Source organism: Onychostoma macrolepis, chromosome 19 (assembly GCF_012432095.1).
Source record: "Onychostoma macrolepis isolate SWU-2019 chromosome 19, ASM1243209v1, whole genome shotgun sequence".
Lineage (NCBI taxonomy): Eukaryota > Metazoa > Chordata > Actinopteri > Cypriniformes > Cyprinidae > Onychostoma > Onychostoma macrolepis.
Window position 1 is genome coordinate 29,920,951 of NC_081173.1, and position 25,134 is coordinate 29,946,084.

Here is a 25,134-nt window from a genome sequence, read left to right on the forward strand (position 1 = left end):
GTTATTACATGTGGGGTTTTTAGGTCCGATAATTAACACTTTTTAGCAGTAAAAAATTATTCGTCATCCAGTTTATATCGACTATGCATTCCGTTAGTTTCTCAATTTGGTGTGTTTCACCGGGCCGCGAATAAATATAGAGCTGAGTATCATCAGCATAACAGTGAAAGCTAACCCCATGTCTCCTGATAATATCTCCCAAGGGTAACATGTAAAGCGTGAAAAGTATCGGCCCTAGTGTGAGCAAATGATGACAGAATTTTCATTTTTGGGTGAACTATCCCTTTAATGGACAATTGAATGCATGCATGACAGTCCAATCCTTTTTCCATCATGTCTGGACTCAATGTGTTCGTAACATTGCCAAAGGTAATTCTGGTTGAGGTTTGGTAAGTGAATATTTATTTATTTATTTATTCACTCACTTTTTAACGCCATGCCAGCATCAAGGCTATTTTCACGGCGATCTCTGAATAAATTATACAAGGTATACAATTAACAAAAGGTTATAAAAAGACATTTCAGATGTTGGTAAGTGAATGATGCATTGGTAAAAATTTAGTGACACTTTTCTAAATGTGTGTTTGGTCTATCCAGATAAGTTCTCCAGGAGGAAGGAAGGGTGGGCCACACCGTGTTCCCAACAACAACAGACGCAGCACACCCTGAGTCTCCATCCTAGAGAGACAAAGCAGACCAACCAAGATCTGAGTCTCTAGCCCAGAGAGGCAGAAGACACACAGACATTTGCAACAAGGTTAAGCTCCGGCGAGCAAACTTTCACTTCAAGGTACCTTTGAGTGCGTGTTCCAGGCTAAGGACCTTCTGCACCTACTCCAGGGCCACATCTGCGTGTTCCAGATTTTAGGACCCTTTGGTGCTCCAGGAGATCAGCATCCTCCAGCGCTTCGTGTTCAAGGCTGTCGAAACGGATTCCTGCTCCTTTCCCCACTGCATTGTTACCAGTACAACCAGAAGTCACCGCCACCGGACTGCTCAATCATCACAGAGAACGTAAATATCAACTATCCAAACCTCTTGCAGAGACCTTGGCATTGTTGTGCATTACCAGTATATGATATATCTCATTTACATTAGATATTATATAGCTGATTGCAGTTGATAAAAAAGAATCTTTCAGGTATTTGTTTGATGCATAATAAGGTTCTTCACCTTACTTGTTTCAGAGTAGTGATATCTTTCCAGATAACTTTGCTCTGACATAGCAACACCCAACATAATCACTTGCACTTCATGCATCTTGAACTTTATTCCTTTTCCATTCATGGTATTCATTTAGCAGTTGTTGATTACTCTTGTTACGGAGACCGCGAGGTGACATGTTCGGTTCACTTAGTTTTGTCATGGCCATGAGATGCTAGCTAACCATACACTGTAAAAAAATCCAATTAACAAAATGTTGGAAGGGCAGAAATACTTAAGTTGAACTAATTTTATTGCTTGGGCTTAGTAGAGAAGACATATTATATTAAGTCTGCACAAATATATTCTAAAAACATTAAATGAGTGGTTATTTTCAAATCCAGTCAACATTCAGAGACTATACTAATAAAAACAAATCCAGCCAACACTGAGATCGTTCTGCACGCGCCTGAGCAACAGTGCACTAAGCTGCACTAAATAATTTTATTTTTTAGACTAAATTTAACGAGAAAATCATGCAACATATTCGATTTTTGAGTGGACATTTAGAAAGTGTTTTACGAGTTGTATATCCGAAGAAAAGCGGATATTTAAGTGTAGGCTATGTCAAGTTCAGGTGTCAGGTAAGTGGCACTGAATAAATATTTGTACTTAACGTTAGACTGAATTTATCAAAATGTATATTAAAAAGGTGTAAATGTTTTATTTAAAACGTATATATTCATACACAAACGTACAACATATATAAAAACATCCAATAAACGTTGTATGATATGTCTGAGGAAAATTTAAGTGAAGGGAATGCCACAAGTAACTTAGCCCTTGTTTAATCCATAAAACACTTAATGTCAAAAGCTGTGTTACTATAATGAATTTTAGCTAATTTTAGCTAATTTTGGCGTGTTATGTGATATTTTTGTTTCCGTGACGTGAAAAGATATGAAGAGATTGCGCGATCTTTCTCTCTTTTATAAGCCATTATGCTCAATACGACTAATGTAAACCACAGTAATGCGCTCATTTGAAGTTAACATGGGCGTGTTGAATGGATTTTTGCGTGTGTAAACATTTGCAATTGTCCCGAAGTAAAAAGACGACATTAAACGTGACTAACAACCAGCCACGATGAAATGTTTTCAAACGGGTTGGATTAACGTTACACGGCGTTTCTGGTCTCGTGAAGGCGCTTCGGAAGAGAAGTTCGTCGATCCGAACAAAAATGAACAACCGAATCATTTCACAAGGCCGTTCAAAGCATCTCAGTCAGTTCCCTAGCTAGTGAATCACTAGATCGTGCACACGAGTGAAAGACCGTGATCAGTAAACACTGGGACAATTGACCACGAGAACCAGACAAGTCCTCTGCTCAATCTGACCTGTGTTGCAGCCTAAAATGAAACCACGTCATGCTGGTTTCGTCTGGCCAGAGGAGAACTGCCCCCCGACTGAGTCTGGTTTCTCCCAAGGTTTTCTACTCAAATTGATTCAAAAGCATGCGGAGCGGTCATTATATATAGATCCGTGGGAGCCGTCTGCTCTCTGTAGCTCTCGCGGTGCTTTGATGTCATACAACGATCGGTCTGCGTGCGCAGTGCCGCTGCATTAGATGACGTCATATACGTTTCAAGCAGGCGCGAGAAAGCAAAACCATGACGAAGGTAGAGGATCAAATCTCTTTCAGAATTATTTCTGCACCTTCATGTTTTGAATCCCAACTGCCAGGGAAAACATGACTAAACATGACTGAAACGGTATGCAAAGTAACATAGCACTTTATTTTATTTCAGAAAGTATTTTCTCAGCTCATTTTGTTGAACATTTGACTATTATATTCATGTGCAAGTTCAGGGGTTTGGTACTTTAAAGTTTCATGGCTCAAGGTACTTTAAATACACACTGTGTATGTGTATGCTCCTGAAATAAAAGTTTAGAAAAACATTGTTTTTGTTAATATGACTCATCATATACAGTCTCTTTCAAGGGTATAGTTAACTATTTTCCATTGTCTAGTCTTTAATAAGCAAACAAAATCACAAAAAATTGTAGAATCGAAATTGTAAAAAAAAAAAAAAGCAATACATATCGTATCAGCACCAAAGTATCGTGATAGTATCGAATCGGGAAGTAGGTGTATCGTCCCATCCATAATAAAAGGTGACTTGACTTGATTTTATATACTGTAACACCTGTTTTTTTTTTTGTTGTTTTTTACTTCTGCCTCATTTTAAAGATGTAATTGTGAACAGTAGTAATACTTATAAATGTTTGTATGCTAATATTTTGTTTAGCTTGTTTAGTTTTTCTTATTTTAGTCTTTCTTTTCTTAGTTCTTTAAAGTTTAAACTGAATTTTGCAGTTGTATTACAGATGTAATGTTTGTCAACTGGAGCTTTAAAGGGATAGTTCACCCAAAAATGGAAATTTGCTGTAATTTACTGACCCTTAGGCCATCCAAGAAGTAAGTAACTTTTTCTTTAAGCCTGTATGTTTAGGCTCTATGAAAAATGTTATAAATGGAGATTGTTATTAAATAAAGGCTATTATGTGTTGTAATGTGTGTGTTTTTAGTGATTGATAAACACCAGTTAATCATTTTTAATAATTTTGGTAAACCATAAAAATATATGTTCATGTATTTCCCCAGCAATTTCTTATGATGCCCAAATAATAAATCTTAGTTGAGGTAACATAAAACTTTAATTGACATAACTTGCTGTAGTCTTCTAACTGTTTGACCAATCAAAACATTTTAGTTATATAAAACTAGTTCATTAAAGGTTGAGCCAACTAAAAAATAACAATTCAGATAACACTTTGAAGTCATAAATTGACTGAACGTAAAATTTCTGTGGAACTAGTTACTAAATAATAATAAGTTGAAACCGCTTGAAATTTTTTACAGTGTAGGCCATGGCTAACGGTTTATCATGAATAAAGTTTACATGAAGTACATAAAATAAAATAGGCCAACAAGAAAACATTTTTATCCATCCCACAGTCTTGTAAGTCCATTAACTAATAGTTTCTCCCTGTAATATTTGTATATAATAATTATTAGGCTATTATTATTATTAGCCTATTGTTATTGGTTATATGTTTATATTTGTTTATATTCGTTTTTCTTCATTTCGATCTCTTTACTTAACGTTCCAAATACTTTTGTAAATAATAGCCTACTGTAAATGCACGACATGCCAATGAAGGTTTGATTATGCCGATTTAAATTTTTACTGGAAAGCAGTTTAAATTTAACATTTCATTTTATTTCGGCTAATTAATAGACTATAATTATAAATACTATAGTGTTTCGTTGAGGAATGATTCATTCACGTAGTTTCATTCACAGCTCATTTATCATCACACAGGGGCATAAATGCAATCATAAAGTCAAAACTTTATTGGCATAGGCTAACTGTCAGGCGTTCACAGTATTTACAAAAAATATGATAGCAAATAGCATAATTATACAGAACGTTAATTAGGTAAAGCGATAAATGAATTGAAAGGGGAAAATAGTAAAATATATTTATATGAAATGAATATAAAAAATATAGCCCTAACAAGTTAATAATAATAATAATATACAAATATTAAATTAAATGTTTAATGTTAATAAAAATGTTTTATCCATTTTTTTTATCCAGAAAAAAAAAAAAGATTTTTGAAGAGTTATCTGTTTTTGCACATTTTATTTGTCCTTTTTTTAACCAGGTAAAACTTTCTGAGTTTAAAAATCTCTTTTACAGAAGTGACCTGGCCAAGATGCAGTGCTACATTTCAGAAGAACACAAAACACTATTAAAAACAAAAATTTAAAAAAATTAACTCTTCATACATATATATATATATATATATAGATAGTATACATACATGTGTGTTAGTGTGTTATAGAAAACACAGCATACACATTTAAACTTTCAGAAAAATAAATTCAATCAATCAATAAAAGTATCTAAACCTAAATCATCTTGTGGCATCCTGAGTTTTGAGGGGGAAAAGTAAAATAAGAAAAATTCTTTTATGAAAATCAGAACCAGGCAGTTTTCCTAAATGATGACAAATGTATGAAAGGCGGGTTGTGTAAAGTGGAAACTCCTCAAGTGCGTGTATAAAAACACTTGTTAAGAGTGGTTCAGAAGTCTCCTGAGTTTTCTTGAAGACATCGCACACAAACTTGCGCAATCAGGATGTCGTCAGCTCAGAGTAAGTGCAGCGTTTGCGCGATCGGACGGATCCTCGTGTGCAGACACAGCTCTTCACTTTCTCTCTCTCTCTCTCACTTTCTCTGCAGACGCAGCTCTCTTCCTGTCTGCTGTGCTTGCAGCGTTCATCAGTCTGGTAGATGCAGTGCCTGCGTACAGCGGTCTGGCCGAACTATCTGAAATATCTGGAGATGAGGTTCAGGACGTTGATGGAAGGAGTCCTCTGAGTGACCGGCAGAAATGGCATCTGATGGCCAGAGATCTGCACAGAGACGTCAAGACGCTGCGAGACCAGCAGGTGCGGCCCCACACACATTAATGCAGAGATGCTTTGTGTTACTCAAACTAACTTTGAGCTTTTCCATCTGCAGTTTGAGAGGGACTTCAAAGAGACGATGAACATGACAGCACTTGAAGGCGTGAGGATCAAAACGCCTCTCCTCAAACCCTCTGACGGCTGTCTGTCCAGAAACTTCAGCACAGTAAGAACACACTTCCTCTCAAATTACTGCACTTACGGTTTAATTATGGCTTTTTGTTCAATTAAAAGAATGTCTCTGTGCCCTGTGCTGATTTTAAACTAGATTATTCAAATTTTGAAACATTTTTATTGTCCCTGTAAACACTTTCTAATGCATTATGAACTAATATGAAAAAACAATACTTTTGTTAACATTTTATAAACATTAACAAAGGTTAATGTAAAAATACATTATAAACTATTTTTATTGTTATTTATATATTTTATATTTATGTTAAATTACATTATATTTTGTCATACATTTAGATTTCTATTATTCAATTATATTATTAGTTTTTTATTTATATTATTATATTCTGAAATTTTTTTGTTGATGTTAGCTAATGCATTAACAAATGTGACCCTGGAGCACAAAACCAGTCTTAAGTCGCTGGGGTATATTTGTAGCAATAGCCAAAAATACATTGTATGGGTCAAAATGATCATTTTTTCTTTTATGCCAAAAATCATTAGGATATTAAGTAAAAATCATGTTCCATGAAGATATTTTGTACATTTCTTACAGTAAATATATCAAAACTTGTTTTTTGATTAGTAATATACATTGCTAAGAACTTTGGACAACTTTAAACTTTATTTTCTCAATATTTAGATTTTTTTGCACCCTCAGATTCCAGATTTTCAAATAGTCGTATCTCCGCCAAATATTGTCCGATCCTAACAAACCATACATCAGTGGAAAGATTATTTATTTATTCAGATTTCAGATGATGTATAAATCTCAATTTCGAAAAATTGACACTTAAGACTGGTTCTGTGGTCCAGGGTCACAAATGAGAACTTAAGGGGTTACCAAATATTTAATTATTAACTAAGATTAACAAATGCTGTAGAAGTATTGTTCAATCTTAGTTCATGTTTACTAATGTTGTTAACTAATGTTAACTAACGAACCTTACTGTAAAGTGTTACCATTTTTTTTTTTTAATTACTGTAAAAAAAAAAATCTGAATTTTTAGGAAGATTGAAAGGTCACATGCCAGAATGTGTCTTTTTTAGTCACTATATATAATTTCCATACTCTTCATAGTTCAGATAATTATAATTATTACTGTAATAATAATAATAATTCAATCAATATAATAAACGTAATAAAAGCAATAAACATAATAACTGCATTATTATAACTATTAAAATAAATGAGAAGATGTGTCCAAATGTTTGGCTGCTACTCTATGCAAACTTTACTGCATTTGTAATGTTTTTTTATTATACAATCAAGTAAAGCATTTTGATAGATTAACAGATTTTCATGATTTGAGAAGCTTTATTAGGTCATTAACAAATCAATTTTAATCCAGAAACAATCCAGATTTAGTGCTATTCTAAGTTAGCCTGCTAGCTAACCTGCTGTATTAGCGAGGCCGGAGCTTATCGAACCATCACTCCAAATTTTATATATATTTTTTATTATTGTTATTAGCGTTCGACACACTTTCATGCCAATTCATAACTATTTTAAGTTTTGGCAAATTGGTGGCTAATTTTATCGGTTTAATCGGTTTTATTTATATAGCACTTTAAACAATATAGATTCATTCAAAGCAGCTTTACATTAATAAACCACAAAATAAAACTGTTTATTTGTATGAATGTGTACAATCTCATTCGTACGTTCCGCTGACGATAAAACGTACAGTTCTGTACGAATCACATCAAACCAATTCATAAAAATCCTTCATCTCATAAAATAGATACTGTACGTTTGATATCGGGTTGTTATGTTACACAAACTTCACCCAAAAATGAAAATTCTGCCAGTAATTACTCGCCCTCATGTCGTTCCAAACCTGTAAGACGGATAAGAAAAATATCTTAATTTGTGTCCCGAAGATGAACGAAGGTCTTACGGGTTTGGAATGTCATGGGGGTGAGTAATTAATGACAGAATTTTCATTTTTGGGTAACTATCACTTTAACGCAGTTACAGCACTGAACAAGACCGCGATCACATCTTTTATCCTGCACATGATTCAATAAACATTTCGTTTGATTTCCTTAAATGTTGAAGTGTTGATAAACGCTCATACCTGACGAATCTCCTCATTAATGTTTCAGGATTTGTGTCTGAGCCACATTTACAGCGTCCTGACCTGGTATAAAGACAACTGGAGCTTCATCGAGAATGAAAACCTGACCTCGAGCCTGGCGAACAACATCAAACTGGGCACCAAACGCCTCCTGGAGGCCATCAACAGCCAGGTAAACACACCTCAAAGTTGTGTTAATTTACAAATTAGCAACATTTATTAATATATTTTTAAATCGAAAGTTATATGTTAATATTTTCTATTGCATTATGAACTTATACTAGCGGAAAACATTTTTTTGTAATGTTTTAACAACATTAACAAAGATTAATACAAATGCTGTCAAACGATTAATCACATCCAAATTAAAGGTTTTTGTTTACATAATATATGTATGCGTGTTGTGCATATTTATTATGTATATATAAATACACACACATGCATGTATATATTTCAGAAAAATATGTTATGTTTATTAAATATTTATAATATAAGTTATATGAACATAAATATAGACATACACTGTGTATATATACATAAATATACACAGTACACACAGATTATGCAAACAAAAACTTACTTTGTAAATTAATCGTTTGACAGCGCTAATTAATACTGTTTAATACTAATTAATAATTATATTTCTATTATTAAATTATATAATTAGTCATTTTATATTTCACATTTTTGTATTATATTTATATTATTACACTACATTATTATTTTGACTTTATTTTAACCTTTTTTTTTTTTTTTTGCATGTTGAAGCTTGCTCAAAACAAAGCTCATTTATTCATTGATAAATAGATGGTTACCGAATAAAGCATGTATATTATGGAGTATCCCAGTCATGAAAACCCAGGCTTAACGGCTAGCGATAGACTGACATCAAATAGGCCAAATAAAGCCTTTTCATCATTTCAGACCAACAACTATGCTGCAAATCCTGCCAATCTGAGCTCATCAGTTGTTCATTAGCAGTGTTTCTGATGTTTGTTTGTTCCTGCAGCTGCAGATAGCGGACGGAGGGGCGGATCAGCTCTCCAGCGCTCCTCTATCGGTCAGATCCGCATGGACACGCAAGACCACAGCGCATTCGATCCTGTTCAACTTCACCAATGTGATGATCGACACGTGCAGAGCCGTCAACTACATGAGCAAACGCAAAGCTGCACATCGAGCAAAAGACACCAAGAGACCCGCAGACTGGAGCACCGACAAGAACTAATTTATTCAGCTATTATTTTTATTTATTGACCATTGCATATATTTAATTCAGGGCAGAATAATTTTAATATTTATGAGTCTGTACTTTTAACTTATTGAATGTTGTGCAACATTGATATTTATAAATGCAATATTTATGTGCCAGTAATTCCTATTTACTGCAAATTGGGATTTCTCATTTGCACGATACTGAAAATCAGTGCTGATGCATATATTTATGAACTTGTTTAATTTATTTGAAACTGAACGGGAGAACATGCTGATTTGTTTACAATGATCTTCATAGATTCAATAAAAAAACCAAAGAAAACATTTTGTGTGTTTCTCAATGCAATGTTTGAAAAAGAGGATGCAAAAGTCTTAAAATAACACAAAAGCGTTGGGTGGACGTGACAGTGAAGTATTTACATCCCAGCACAGAGTTCAGATCCGAGCGAGCGTCCGGTGATGAGATGAAGGATGAGTCTTCATGGAGTTTGTGGACTGGTCTATAGTTTCCATCAGGAGCGTCTTCATCCCCAGAGCAAACTGAAAGACAAAACAGATCATCCCACGCTCATCTTCAGCAGCTTTCTGCGCTAAAACACTGCGATCTTCACATGTCCAGTTCACAAAGCTCACCTGAGGACTGAGGGTTCAGGCATCCCTGGATCGGCTCCCCGCTTGAATCCTGGGAGAGAAATAAATGCATTAAAAAAACATACGTTTTTATACATATACAATTATACATAAAGACACACTGTAAAAAATGACCGTGATTTTAACGGTAAAAAACTGTGAAAATGCTACAATAAAAACCTGTTAAATGGTTAACGGTAAGTTCCCCTAATATATACGGTGAAAAACTGTAATAGACATTTCAGACAATTTTACAGTGAAATACCGTTTTTGGAAGTGAAAAAGAATGTAAAATTTACAGGGAAAAACTGTAAATTGACGTTCCCAGAATTCCCTGCGTTGCAATTTCAAATTGGATGTTTTTTCTTTGAAATAACTGTTTCTTAGTTTTTTTCTTATCAGTTATGTTTATTAGGGTTGTATGTTACATCTAATGTTGTTAAATTAATGTTTATTGCATATTTCAGTTTAACGAGTCTCACCATGATGGTGTTTAGTGCTTGTGTGAATGACACTGTGCACCTTATATATTATTATTTAAAAGCTGCTTGTGATGGGCTTTGGTTCATCATGTGACTTTCTCATCACCACCTGCATTTGGTGGTTATCAGTGTATTTCAAAGATACAAAACAGATTTCAGTACTTCAATAGGTTGGTATATTAACATTATATCAATTAATGAAATTACGGTATTTAACTGTAAATTTAAGTATTTTTTACGGTAGAATTCCGGCAACCACAGTTGCATATATGTATGTATACATATATATATATATATATATACACACACACACACACACACACAATTTCAAAATGTATAAATATTTTATTTAATATTTTAAGAAAATTAAAGCAGTTTTTCCCCCCATTACTTTTGTGATTTTTGTAATTCCCTCAATTCTCCAATGTTCCTCATTACTGTAATACTGCATTCTCTCATTTAAATCAGCAAAAGAAGAAATGCTACAATCATAAATGAATCATTACAATTTAATGTCATTGTGTGTCATTTGTTGTTGTTTATCTGCATTACAGTATACATTGCTTTGCATTTGCAAAACATTGAGAATTTTGGAAAAAATTTGTTCAATTGTCATTAATAATGTCAATGCAAAAAAAATAAAATAAAAGTATTCCTTTTCTTAATGCACTTTATTTCGTGGTAATATTTTTTGTGATCTTGACAGCTTTTGTGAGATTCACTAAACTACAGTGCAGGTGTTCAATATAATGCTGATATGTATATAATATACCTTAATAAATGACAAATGAGATGCAAAATAGCAGAAAATAAATAAAAAATGATTTAGCAAAATCATAAAACAGAAAAAAACAGTATCCATTAGCAACGCATCCAATGGGTTTTACAGTTGACACTTTATCAGCCAATCAGATGTGGCCAAATCCTGTGTTTGATTGGCCTGCAATAGATTCATCTGAGGGTTTATGTAACATTACTAAATGACCTAATGCAGACCAATATATAGGATGACTGATGCTGTTCTGGTATTGCATCAGCATCTGCGGATAAAACCACTCTCACTGTCTCTTTAGCAAGCCTGGACTTCTCATTCACTGGAACTTGAGTTTCTTCAGTCATTGGGATCAATTGGCATCATGAAACTGCCTCACATCTGTCTCAGATCCGGAGTCCAGAGTCAAAAAAGTCCTGTGTTGCAGCGCGAGCACAGGCAATCCTTCCTGTTTTCATCCAATATTGACTGATTAACACATTAAAAGCCTCATCCGTGCGAGATCTCGAAGAATCCAGACGTCAGAGCTGATTCATCTCCACTTTATTTATTGAGCAACACACGCTGAGCAAGCTGAGAGGAATGACAGATGCACACACTCTTCCCCAGCACTCTTCTGCTTTTCATATTCTAATATTGCACACATGCTGGATTCGATTGTGGGGTCAAATCAGATAAAGAACCCTTTGTGTTATCCTGAATGTATTAAGCTAAATAAATGCAATATGTGGATGTAAAATATTGATTTTAGCTAAAATGATCATATTATGTGAAAATGAGAGAGCTCAGGCTAGTTTAATTGTTGGCTCTTGGTCCAATTTTATTATTTAAATAATCATATAGTATAATTATGTTTCACATTTTATATATTTATTCATATAATAAATTATAATTATTAATTATAATAATCATTTTATACTAGCTGTATATTACAGAATTTTACATTATTTCATCTATTAAATATTTAAGTCATTTATCATGAATTTTTTATATATTATGTTCATATATATTCTTGTTCATATTTATAATTATAACCTTCTCAATAGATGTATTTGTATTATATATAAAAAGTATATAATACAAATAAAACATCTATCATCTATCTATAACAATTCTAAATATGAATATGTATGTATGTATGTATGTATGTGTATATATATATATATATATATATATATATATATATATATATATATACACAGGTGCTGGTCATATAATTAGAATATCATCAAAAGTTGATTTATTTCACTAATTCCATTCAAAAAGTGAAACTTGTATATTATATTCATTCATTACACACAGACTGATATATTTCAAATGTTTATTTCTTTTAATTTTGATGATTATAACTGACAACTAAGGAAAATCCCAAATTCATTATTAGAATATTACTTAAGACCAATACAAAGAAAGGATTTTTAGAAATCTTGGCCAACTGAAAAGTATGAAAATGAAAAGTATGAGCATGTACAGCACTCAATACTTAGTTGGGGCTCCTTTGCCTGAATTACTGCAGCAATGCGGCGTGGCATGGAGTCGATCAGTCTGTGGCACTGCTCAGGTGTTATGAGAGCCCAGGTTGCTCTGATAGTGGCCTTCAGCTCTTCTGCATTGTTGGGTCTGGTGTCTCTCATCTTCCTCTTGACAATACCCCACAGATTCTCTATGGGGTTCAGGTCAGCGAGTTTGCTGGCCAATCAAGCACAGTAACACTATGGTCATTGAACCAGCTTTTGGTACCTTTGGCAGTGTGGGCAGGTGCCAAGTCCTGCTGGAAAATGAAATCAGCATCTCCATAAAGCTTGTCAACAGAAGGAAGCATGAAGTGCTCTAAAATTTCCTGGTAGATGGCTGCGTTGACTGTGGACTTCAGAAAACACAGTGGACCAACACCAGCAGATGACATGGCAGCCCAAATCATCACTGACTGTGGAAACTTCACACTGGACTTCAAGCAACATGGATTCTGTGCCTCTCCACTCTTCCTTCAGACTCTGGGACCTTGATTTCCAAATGAAATGTAAAATTTACTTTCATCTGAAAAGAGGACTTTGGACCACTGAGCAACAGTCCAGTTCTTTTCTCCACAGCCCAGGTAAGATGCTTCTGGCGTTGTCTCTGGTTCAGAAGTGGCTTGGTAGCCCTTTTCCTGAAGGCGTCTGAGCGTGGTGACTCTTGATGCACTGACTCCAGCTTCAGTTCTCTCCTTGTCAAGCTCTCACAAGTGTTTGAATCAGCTTTGCTTGACAGTATTCTCAAGCTTGCGGTCATCCCTGTTGCTTGTGCACCTTTTCCTACCCAAATTCTTCCTTCCAGTCAACTTTGCATTTAATATGCTTTGATACAGCACTCTGTAAACAGCCACACCTTTCAGTAATGACCTTCTGTGACTTACCCTCTTTGTGGAGGTGTCAATGTTCATCTTCTGGATCATTGCCAAGTCAGCAGTCTTCTCCATTGTTATGTTTTCAAAGAACAAGAGATACCCGGAATTTATACTGTAGGGATGTCATTTATTGAAACTCAAATGTAAATATTCTAATATTTTGAGATACTGATTTTTGACTTTCATGAGCTGTAAGCTCTAATCATCAAAATTAAAAGAAATAAACATTTGAAATATATCAGTCTGTGTGTAATGAATGAATATAATATACAAGTTTCACTTTTTGAATGGAATTAGTGAAATAAATCAACTTTTGATGATATTCTAATTATATGATTTAGCACCTGTATATATATATATATATATATATATATATATATATATATATATATATATATATATATATATATATATATATATATATATATATATGCATAAATACATCATCTATCTATAACAATTCTAAATATATATATATATCTGTGTGTGTGTGTGTGTGTGTGTGTGTATACGTGTATATATACATATATATGTGTGTGTGTGTGTGTATACGTATATATATATATATATATATATATATATATACACACACACACACGTCCATTATATATTTTTAATAATTGTATATTATATTTAAGTCTCATATATATTTATTATATTCTATATATTATATTTTTATGGTAGCCTTGTATTATTATATATTTATATTATATGCTTTTATATAATTGCCTGTCTTTTAAATAATTTGTTTTTATAATTGTTGTATATCATAATTAATGTTTTTATTTTAGTAGTAGCTGTGTATTATAAATATATATTTATTATATAATTAAATATAATTATTATATTCAACATTATATTTGTATAATAGTTTTTTCCGCTGTCGTCCTCCTTCAGAAATGCTGATGTTTAGACCCATGGGGCTTTTCTGCATAACAGACACTCAAAAAGCTACAACTTCCTTCTGCATCTCATTTGTCTCTAAACGTTTCCCATCATGCCAAAAATACAGAGGCAAATTTCTGTGGACCCTGAAGTCTGATGAACGTTTCCTCATTCATATTTAACACTGATGACGCTGCAGGAGCACAAACTCTGACCCCAAAGCCGGTCCTGTCCGGAAGAGCACTAACTACAGCCGTAATAATGAGGACGGAGCGTCACAGTGGCAGGAAGTGATGCGGTGCAGACACCTAACGACCGTGCACAAGCAACAAACACCATTAAACTCAACATTACGATCAGAAATGATGCAGAATCCCAAACACACACGTCCCAGAAGCCCTTCATCCTGACCGACTGTCCTGCAGTGACGAGAAACACTACTCAATGACCGACGACATTACTAGTAACTAGTAAGATGGACAACAAACAATATATAATGCAATTAAATAACGATAAATTAGATGAGAACATGAGAGATGAATTAAAATGAACACTTATCTAGAAATCAAGTTGCCTATTAACTGTTACAATGCCAATAGCGTACAGTATCTGCCACAGAATTAAAAAAATAAAAGGTAATATTCTCAAATTTATGAGTTACAAAGTCAGAATTGTGTGATATAAACTCACAATTCTGAGAAAAAAGTAAAAATTGCGAGAAATAAACTCGACTTTCTTGCAATTCTGACTAACACTGAAAAATAAAGTCAGAATTGCAAGATACAAATTTGCCATTCTGAGAAAAGTCAGAATTGCGAGAAAAAAAGTCACAATTATGTTATAAAAAAAAAAATCGCAATTCTGCGAAAAACTCATTGCTAGTTTATCTCTCACAATTCTGAGTTTATTTCTCGTAATTGTGACTTTTCTAGCAATTGCAAGTTTATATCTCACAATGCTGAGACAAAAAGTCAGAATTGCAAGATATAAATTCGCAATTGTAAGGAAATAGTCGTTTTGTCCCCTCAGAATTGGACAAACTCACAACTGCATGTTACAAAGTCAGAATTGCGAGATATAAACTTTTATTGAGAAATAACGTCAGATTTTGAGAACATTTTGAGAAATAATGTCATAATTTTAAGTCACATTTGTGTGGTAACTTTTTCTCGCAATTGTGACTTCTGAATTGAGATTTTTTTGAGGGATTGCAAGTTTATATCTCACAATTGGAAGGAAAAAAAAGTCAGAATTGTGAAATAAAAAGTCTCAATTACCTGTTTTAATTTTTTTATTCAGTGGCAGAAATATGCTTCCATAGTATCTTTACCTAGTATTTACTAAAAAATTTAATAAAAATCTGCAAATATGTTTATCTGCCAATGCTGATCATCTCAAAATTAGCAAATGTATATTATATAAAATATATTACTATTAATATACATTGACCAGCAGTATGTCTGGTGCAAAAAAGGCAAAGTTTAAGGAGTTCAAAGAACTTTCCAGCAGGGCAGCCGTCCCAAAGAACTACTTCAAGAATAAAAGGCTCTGTATCACGTTTGATTTTTGGGGATTGAACAATTTTGTAAATGAACGGTTAGAGCCAGTTTTTCATTAACTTTACGTTCTCAGAATCGCTCAAATGTGTATTAATAAACTTTCTGTAATATTTTTCTGGTGCCTTTGTCTAAATGTTTTCATTAAATTGCTCTCGGAAACAAAATGTCTTGCAGGTCAAAGGGGTTGAATAATTTTGATCACCCTCAAATTTACCATCAGTTTTTGTCAATGTAAAATGCACATTATCTGTTTTCACAAGCTTCTGTGAATTTGCATAAATACTGTAAAAATAAGCATTTAATTTGCAAACATTTCAATGTTTACCTACATATAATGTTTACATTACATCAGCCATTGCCCACCCTGTTCTCTGGATATATATGCGTTTGTCTGCTCACCAAGGCTGCATTTATTTGATCAAAAATGCAGTTTTGATTGCAATTACGATTTAAAATAGCTGTTTTCTATGTGAATATATGTTAAAATGTAATTTATTTTTGTGATGAAAGCTGAATTTTCAGCATCATTACTCCAGTCTTCAGTGTCACATGATCTTCAGAAATCATTCTAATACGCTAATTTGCTGCTCAAGAAACATTTTTTTATTATTATCAATGTTGAAAACAGTTGTGCTGCACAATATTTGTGTTTATGTATGTACATATACACATTTATTTACACATTTACTTAGGGCTAGTCTCTCGTTTGACTTCACTAACTCTTAAGTACGATCACTAATAGTGATGTTTGACTTATCAAACGCTAAATATGTTTCAAAACCCATCGCAGGCCTGATATGAGCCCAGATCACTGATGATAATGATGTAAAGTGGCGGGTTTGAGTGTGGATTACTGACCCAGGTACAGCACGGTGGGGATGAAGCCCCAGCGGATGATGAACTGACCGCACTGGAACACCTGCTGCAGCCGCTGCTTGCTCTCTTTGCTCAATTTGGCCATGATTTCACTCAGATTTGATCAAAGATCGTCTCTGGATCCGACGAGGAGCGGTGAAGGACACGGAAGAGCCCAGGAAGCACGTGTATGCCGTAAAGTGTGCGACGGCGTCGTTCCTGCGGCTACAGTTTTGCGACAGTCACCAAAAAGCGCCACGCTGACATCTAGCGGCCACACAGGGGACATCAAGACAAAAGCAGGTACAATGTAGATTTTTATTTTTATTTTTTTACTATTTTGTTATTTATGAAAAATGCGTCATTAATACCAAATTAAATATTATATGTATATGTATGCAATTTGACAATTTCCTTCAATTGCTTAATAATGAAAGGCAAAAAAATAATAAAATCCCAGTCAAACAAATATTTCTTAATTACACTATTATTTTATTTTGCTGTTATTAATTAAAAATTGCGTCATTCATACAAAATAGTGGCCACACAGGGGACATCAGGACAAAAGAATGTAGAAAATATTTCATTTTATTTTATTTCATTTGATTGTATGGATTAAAAATTGCATCATTATTAGAAAATGTAATATTATATGTAAATGTATGCATTTTGACAGTTTACTTAAATTAGTGAATAATGAAAGGTCAAAGAGATATATTTTAAATACAATATTATTTGATTCGATTTTTCTTTATGAAAAATGCATCATTAATACTAAATTAAATATTATATGTAAATGTTTTGTTATATATAAATTTGTTTTTGACAATTTACTTGAATTACTGAATAATGAAGATTATTATAATAAAATCCTAGTTAGACGTTTTAATTATTTAATTAATTTTATTTTGCTTTATGAAAAATTCATCATTCATTCATTCTAAATGAAATTAGTCATAAATGTATGCTTTTTGATAATTTACTTGAATTACTGAATTATGAAAGGCAAATTTTAAACATTTAAACATTTTAATTACACTATATGTGAATTATGTAGAAAATGGTGTGTTCAATTGACAACATAAATAATAGCAATTTACTAAATTCAGACTGAATGTTTCAACTCAACTGGCCTATATTATATTACGTGTTTGAAAAATTGCATCTAATTCAAATAATTAAATATTAACGATCTTATTTAAAGAATTAATGACCCTTCAAAAGGATCTTAATTTAACTTTCCATTACAAAATAAAAGCATATTTTACCCTACAAATTTAAATTTAATTACTATGTCCACAAATCCCTGATAACAGACTTCTTAATTTTAATATAATAAATACATAAAATAAAACATATTCAAAGATTATTTAATGACAAAACATTCAATGATTTAATCTCAAAACCATTTAAATGGGGAAAGCTGTGTTAAGAGTATTTTAATTTAACATTGATTAGTAAAAACATTTATGGAGATTTTGTCTTACTACATAAAAATCCAGAGGCAAACTGAAATAGAAATCTTTATTTTCAGACTGTAATGTTACTTTTTTTTTTTTTGACAAAAGCCAAAAAATGACTGTAGTACAATAATATTTACAATTCACAACAAAATATTCACATTCTCCAAATGATCTGAGCACAGACACGAGCACTGTTATTGATGATCCACTTCAAATGAAAAACACAAACCATTATGAGCAGAAAACGTCTTCATCTTAAAAAAGAAAACAATAAAACCAGACAAACACTGGTGCAAAAGCACAGTGATGCACCAATAAAAGCAAAAAAAAAGATTCATTTTTAAATCAAGAAATGATTTCTGGCTTATAATCACACTGTTTGATGGGTCTCTGCATGACATCGGTGTGACACGTGAACGGCTGGTTAACTAATACCAGTTTAACCACCAATACTAACCCACCCGCCTCACGTGTCAAAGCATCTCTTTTGGCCTCACATACAGCGATTCATATAATAACCATATTGCTTTAGAAACACCAGGAAAAAGATGACTATAAGTGAAGACGACTCATTTTGGTCTGATTTCTTCAGGATTTTCCACTCGGGTTTGTCATCAAGCATCCAAATATCTGGAAACTGTGACATGATGGCTTCAGATTGGAGCCCAGTGCATGCTGGGATACGTAGAGAAGAGGAACTGCAGTTCGCATACGTAAAAAACTTTCATAATGCCATCAAAACGTCCAAATCGGCATTAAAAATACACAACATCTGACTTCACATGGGTTAAAAACACTTCAAAAATACATGACTTTGGTAATCAATCACGACTGACGAAAACCAATGGGAAAAAATTAACAGACTTCCTGTAAGGTGCTGCAGTTTCCTGCCACAAGGTGGCAGCAGTGAGCGTCTCTGTTTAGGGTCACAGGTCAGAGGTCACATGGATACTGGAACCCAAATGCACTGCGTCTGCGGCGGAGAGAGAAGAACCGGTCAAACGTGTGGAGTTTTTAAATGTTTTTGAGAGACTCTTCTGCTCACCGAGGCTGCGTTTATATGATGAAAAATACAGTAAAAAACAGTAAATTAAATATTATATGTATGCAATTTGACTATTTCCTTGAATTGCTTAATAATGAAAGGCAAATAAAATAAAAATCCCAGTCAAACAAATATATTTGAATTACACTATTATTTTATTTTGCTTTGTTATTCATTAAAAATTGCATTATTAATACAAAATTAAATATTATATGTAAATGTATGCATTTTGACAGTTTACTTGAATTAGTGAATAACGAAAGAGAAATATCTGACTTCACATGAATCCGGCTCTCGTTTTGGTCGGATTTATTCAGGATTTTTCCACTCGGGTTTGTAATCAAGCATCCAAATTCCTGGAAACTGTGACGTGATGGCTTCATGTTGGAGCCCAGTGCATGCTGGGATACGTAGAGAAGAGGAACTGCAGTTCGCGCACATAAAAAAACGTTCATAATGCCATGAAAACGTCTGAATCGGCATTAAAAATACACAACATCTGACTTCACATGGGTTAAAAACACTTCAAAAATACTTTGGTAATCAATCACGACTGACGAAAACCAAAGGGAAAAAATAAACAGACTTCCTGTAAGGTGCTGCAGTTTCCTGCCACAAGGTGGCAGCGGTGTGCGTCTCTGTTTAGGGTCACAGGTCAGAGGTCACGTGGATACTGATGGTGGGCGAGCGCTGCCGGTGCTGGTGGGCGGGGCTTAGGTGTTCCAAATAAGCCACGCCCCCGTCGTCCGCCTCCGCGAGGTGATTGGCCGTGGGGCTGGAGGAGAGGACGCTGCTGACCTGCTCGAAGGAGCGCGAGAAGACGGCGCTAGCGGTGCGCGACAGACTCAGCGAGCCGCTCTTGGTCAGCGTCAGGCGTTTGAGCGACAGCAGCTCCAGGTTCTCGCTCATGGCGCGGACGGTGGCCTGTTTGCGCGACAGCTGCTCCACGCCGCTCGCCGCGTCCTTGTCTTTATCCTTGTCTTTGCTGGAGCGGCCCGTCAGGCGGCGCAGACCCTTCCCGCCCGGTTTCCCGCCGCTGCTGCTGCCGCTGATGACGATGGTCGGCGGGCTGCTCGGAGCGGCGGACGCTTGTGTGCAGATGCCCTCGTCCACCTCCGCGATCTCCGTCAGCTCATCCGGGGAACCCAGATCCACTGCGTCTGCGGCGGAGAGAGAGAACGGGAAGATTTAAAGTGTTTTTGATAGACGTCTCCTTCTGCTCACAGAGGCTGCGGTTATATGATGAAAAACACAGTAAAAACAGCAAAATTGTGAAATATTATTATCATTTAAATTAGCTGTTTTCTATGTGAATGTATGTGACCCTGGAGCACAAAAGCAGTCATAAGCAGCACAGGTATATTTGTAGCAATAGCCAACAATACATTGTATTGATCAAAATTATCCATTTTTCTTTTATGTCAAAAATCATTAGGATATTAAGTAAAGATCATGTTCCATGAAGATATTTTGTAAATTTCCTACTATAAATATATCAAAACTGAATTTTTGATTAGTAATATGCACTGCTAAGAACTTCATTTGGACAACTTTAAAGGAGATTTTCTCAATATTTAGATTTTTTTTTTTGCACCCTTAGATTCCAGATTTTCAAATAGTTGTATCTCAGCCACATATTCAAACCATACATCAATGGAAAGCTTATTTATTCAGCTTTCAGATGATGTATAAATCTCATTTTCATAAAATTGACCCTTATGACTGGTTTTGTGGTCCAGGGTCACATGTGTTAAAATGTAATTGATTGTTGTGATCAAAGCTGGAATTTTCAGCATCATTACTCCAGTCTTCAGTGTCACATGATCCTTCAGAAATCATTCTATACATTCTATATATTTTTGTGGACAAGGGTTTGGGGACAATTTTTAACAAAAATGATTAAAAGTGACAGTAAGATATTTATGATGCTACAAAAGACTTCTATTTAAAATAAATGCTGTTCTTGTGGAAGAGGATCTGTGAATCCTGAAGAATAAAACGTATCACGGTATCCACAAAAATATTGGGCGGCACAACTTCTTTTCAACATTGATAATAATCAGAAATGTTTCTTGAGCAGCAAATCAGTATATTAGAATGATTTCTGAAGATCATGTGACACTGAAGACTGGAGTAGTGATGCTGAAAATACAGCTGCGCATCACAGAAATAAATTACATTTTACAATACATTTTCACAAAAGTTTAAAAATTTCACAATTTTTTACCAAGTTATTATAGTTTTTACTATATTATTAATCAAATAAATCCAGCTTTGTTGAGCAGAAGAGACTCAAAAACATTTTAAAAATCTTATTATTCCAAGCTTTTGAACAGTAGTGTATTATTATTATTATTGGTTGAATCTCACAAAGAAATATCCAGGTCATATTTCATAAAAAAAAAATCAAGAGAGAGAAGAAAAAAAAACAAAAAACGCTGGTATCTAATTCCACCAGATTTCCCACTTTCCATATTTTTTGTAATCAAGTATCCAAATTAAAAAAAACATTTTTTTTGGATGAGTTTTGTACTATGCTAGTACCCAGCATGCATTGCAGCATGAAATTGTATTTATTTTATTTTTTTAAATGGTCACCATTGTTGAGGTTCATAAGCTGATTGTGTTTCTCTTTTCTTCAGTGATTGTGTTTGTTAACAGTAGGTGTTCATCACTAATGCTCAATCAGCACTTAATTAATCACTTAATTACTTAACTGCAAGTTTTAAAACTTACATGGTTTAAGCCAAGGGAAATTGGTTTACTCAAACGGTTTGAGTTACCCTAAGTTGTTGGGTTTTACAGTGTAACGCAGGGTGGGAATTTTAAGTAAGTAAATTATAAAAATCCAAAATTAAAATAAATAGTACATCATTTTTAAAATATAAAAACAATCAATCTAAAATGCTTACAAAAAAAAATAAAAATATGAATAATAATAATTTATTTGCTTATTTGTGTGTAATGAGACCATTAAACTAATACCAGTGAACCACGAACATGCAAATGTACTGTTAAATTATTGAAATATTAAGGGGGTTCAGCTCACAAAAAAAGTTTGGGAATCACAGTTGTAATGTGAAAAACTTCCTAATGTAATAACACTGAAAATAAACAGTCCAAAATCTATTAAAATATAACAAATACAACTATTATTATTAACACTTACTCTACCTTCTCCCCATTTAAATATAATAGTAATGCGATTTCGGAGGAAATTTGCTTGAATATGCACTTAATAAAAAAAACAAAAAAAACTTTGAAATATGAACCGCATATTTCTAGACGGTTTTGGTGAGATTCACCTAATAAACCAGATTAATTTTGCATTCATTTTTAATTGCATTCATTAATTTTTGTTTTGAAATTTGTTAATAAGCAGCAGATTTTAGAATCAGGGATGAAGAAATTTACATGAATCTTTTCAGAAAATGCTTCTTCACCAATGCAATATGATGCACAAATAATATTTAAAAACATCAGCAGATCAGACAGATGAAAACACACAAACTCTACACCTCAAACTCTACTGTAAGAGTGTTTAGGGAGATGAAGGACAGTCTGAAAGCAGAGGAAGCTGTTGGGATGTTTGTAGGGAAAAGGAAGGAATAACCAGAAGCTCAAACTAGAGGAGAAACACAGACTGACAGGAAGTTCAGATCAGATCATATTGATAATGGAGAATATTTGTGCAGGTTTTAAGGGACTAGTCGAGTCACACTTCACATTGGTGATCTGCTGTGATTTGCTTTGCTGACGGCTCTATCAGACGCATCACTTCCTGTCAGTCTGTCTCATGTAAAGGGAGGTCGTTTCCCTTGGCAACCCAGCGGAGAAGTGTCGGGAAAGGAGGATTCGTAAAGCAGCAAACGTGAGACGGATTTTAACGCTCATTTATCTGTGAGTTCAGCAGGTCTGACTGGATGAAAACACTCAGGAATGTAAGGAAACAGAAGTATGGAGTGAGGTGAACGCGACAGGAGAGCGTTAGACTGAACACGAGTCCAGGGTCAATCGCAGAGCTGAAGAGATGACTTCAGGAGACTGTTAATAATATTCCCGCTTCAACAGAAGCTCTATCCACATCTGAGATATAATGTCAATCACCACAATAAAACAATTTGATTCGTCCCAAAGTAAAAATAAATAAAACTTAAATAACAATCATATCTATTTACAACAACAACAATTATCATTATTATAAATAAATAAATAAAGATTTAAATAATAATTTATTAGAATATATTATTACATAAAATGTGTAAATGATAATATAATAAGAAAATATTAAACTGATAGTTAAAATAATAAACTGTATTTATAATTATATCTAATCTCAACATATAATAATGTTAATAATAATAATAAATTATTATTAGAATATATCATTATTATTATTATTAAGTGCTTTTATAATAACTATATATATTAAAAATATAATATAGTAATATATAATTATATTTAATTACAATATATAATAATTTAATAGAATGTTAAATATAATTATAGAAAATATAGTATAACAATACTACTATAAATTACAATACACAATATATTTATATACAGTCTATATATACAGTGCTTATATAATAATAATGATAAAAATAATAATTTAGTATTACAAAAAAAATTTATATTCAAATTTCTTTATATGTATATTAAAATTGTCAGGACAAATTTAAATATGCAAAGTTATAGAAAAATGTTTTAAAAAATACCTGCATATTTTTTATGTATATTTATATACATATAAAATAAGTGCTGTCAAACGATTAATCGTGATTAATTGCATCCAAAATAAAAGTTTCTGTTTACATCATATGTGTGTGTATTGTGTATATTTATTATGTATATGTATATATATATATATATATATATATATAAAAATACAAACAGCATATATTTTGGAAATATTTACATGTATATATTTATATTCATATAATTTATCATATATATCATATATAAACATTTAATATATAAACGTAACATTTTTCTTAAATATATACTGTAAGTGTGTTATAGATATATATAAACATAATAAATATACACAGTTCTCACACATATATTACGTAAACAAAAACCTTTATTTTGGATGCGATTAATGGTTTGACAGCACTAATATAAATACTGTTGTTGCAATTTTGCACGTAGATACACATAACCAGAAGTTCATCCATCTTAAAAAAAAAAATGAATGGCCTTAATGCACAACTCTGTACAAAGCTAATGTATACACTGATTTACTGTGGTCATGAACACTGTCGATAGAGCTTTCCTTCTGAACCAGAGATATTTCTTCAGGAAAACGCAAAAGCCAAGCTTCACACTGAAGACAGCTGATATTCGGAAGCTTTTACATCTCATGAATAATTAAGAGGCTTATCAAGAAGCTCCGCCCACACAAGTACCTCTGGGCCCGAGGGAGAGGGGAGGGGTGGTTGGGGCTCTAGAACTGAACCCGCCCTGCGGAGGGCGTCCCGTCCTCTAGGTGCCTCCGCACAGACTTCTGCCTCCTGACCTCTTGACCTCTAGGGTCGACCCCCACCTCTGTGGCGCCCCCTAGCGCCTCCCCCTCCGTCCTGCTGCGCAGAGCCTCTCCGTTGAGCAGCCGCTCGCCGCCGACCCCTGTTACACTAATCTCAGGGATGGGCCCCGTCACGCAGGAGTCAGGGGAGTCTACACTGTCCTCCTGAGACTCTGAGACACACACACACACACACACACGGATACATGCATGACGGCTGATGAGACACACATGGAAATCAAATCTGAAACATCAAGGCAAACATAAACAGTTCAAAATCATAAGATGAAAATGGACACAGATGACAATGAAATGAATGTGACTCCTTCCCATCGATGCCATTTTGAATTATATGATTATTATGAAATATTAGAAAATTAT

At 33.7% G+C, this 25,134-nt stretch overlaps 3 protein-coding genes across 7 annotated transcripts in view; 1 reads left to right on the forward strand and 2 right to left on the reverse strand.

Annotated features, from left to right (window-relative positions):
• Positions 1-333: 333 nt before the first annotated feature.
• il6 (interleukin 6 (interferon, beta 2)) lies at positions 334-9,474 on the forward strand. Its single transcript, XM_058752548.1, has 6 exons — positions 334-389; positions 887-1,014; positions 5,291-5,664; positions 5,738-5,848; positions 7,966-8,109; positions 8,947-9,474. Exons 1-6 carry the CDS (start codon positions 334-336, stop codon positions 9,163-9,165), a joined length of 1,032 nt encoding a protein of 343 aa, XP_058608531.1. The 3' UTR covers positions 9,166-9,474.
• Positions 9,142-16,944, reverse strand: tomm7 (translocase of outer mitochondrial membrane 7 homolog (yeast)). The gene is made up of 3 exons (XM_058752762.1): positions 16,725-16,944; positions 9,786-9,834; positions 9,142-9,692 (listed from the first exon to the last, which is right to left on the reverse strand). Exons 1-3 carry the CDS (start codon positions 16,825-16,827, stop codon positions 9,677-9,679), a joined length of 168 nt encoding a protein of 55 aa, XP_058608745.1. The 5' UTR covers positions 16,828-16,944; the 3' UTR covers positions 9,142-9,676.
• Positions 16,945-18,231: 1,287 nt separating this feature from the next.
• Positions 18,232-25,134, reverse strand: part of hycc1 (hyccin PI4KA lipid kinase complex subunit 1) — a 50,366-nt gene continuing 43,463 nt past the window's right edge. For 4 of the 5 annotated variants that reach the window (XM_058753249.1, XM_058753251.1, XM_058753250.1 and 1 more), the window contains exons 11-12: positions 24,638-24,926; positions 20,251-20,389 (exon numbers count right to left, since the gene is read on the reverse strand). In XM_058753249.1, the coding sequence (XP_058609232.1) occupies positions 24,676-24,926 (251 nt within the window). In that variant the 3' untranslated portion in view covers positions 20,251-20,389; positions 24,638-24,675. Of the gene's footprint in view, positions 20,390-24,637; positions 24,927-25,134 lie in introns of all 5 variants that reach the window. The other variant, XM_058753253.1, reaches the window with a different exon arrangement.

Coding starts and splice junctions, on each gene's coding strand:
- il6 (XM_058752548.1), top strand. CDS start 334: ATGTCTGGACTCAATGTGTTCGTAACATTGCCAAAGGTAATTCTGGTT. Junction 390..886: donor GTAATTCTGGTTGAGGTTTG/GTAAGTGAATAT, acceptor TTGGTGCTCCAG/GAGATCAGCATCCTCCAGCG. Junction 5,849..7,965: donor TGTCCAGAAACTTCAGCACA/GTAAGAACACAC, acceptor TTAATGTTTCAG/GATTTGTGTCTGAGCCACAT.
- tomm7 (XM_058752762.1), bottom strand. CDS start 16,827: ATGGCCAAATTGAGCAAAGAGAGCAAGCAGCGGCTGCAGCAGGTGTTC. Junction 9,835..16,724: donor CCCCACCGTGCTGTACCTGG/GTCAGTAATCCA, acceptor TTTCTCTCCCAG/GATTCAAGCGGGGAGCCGAT.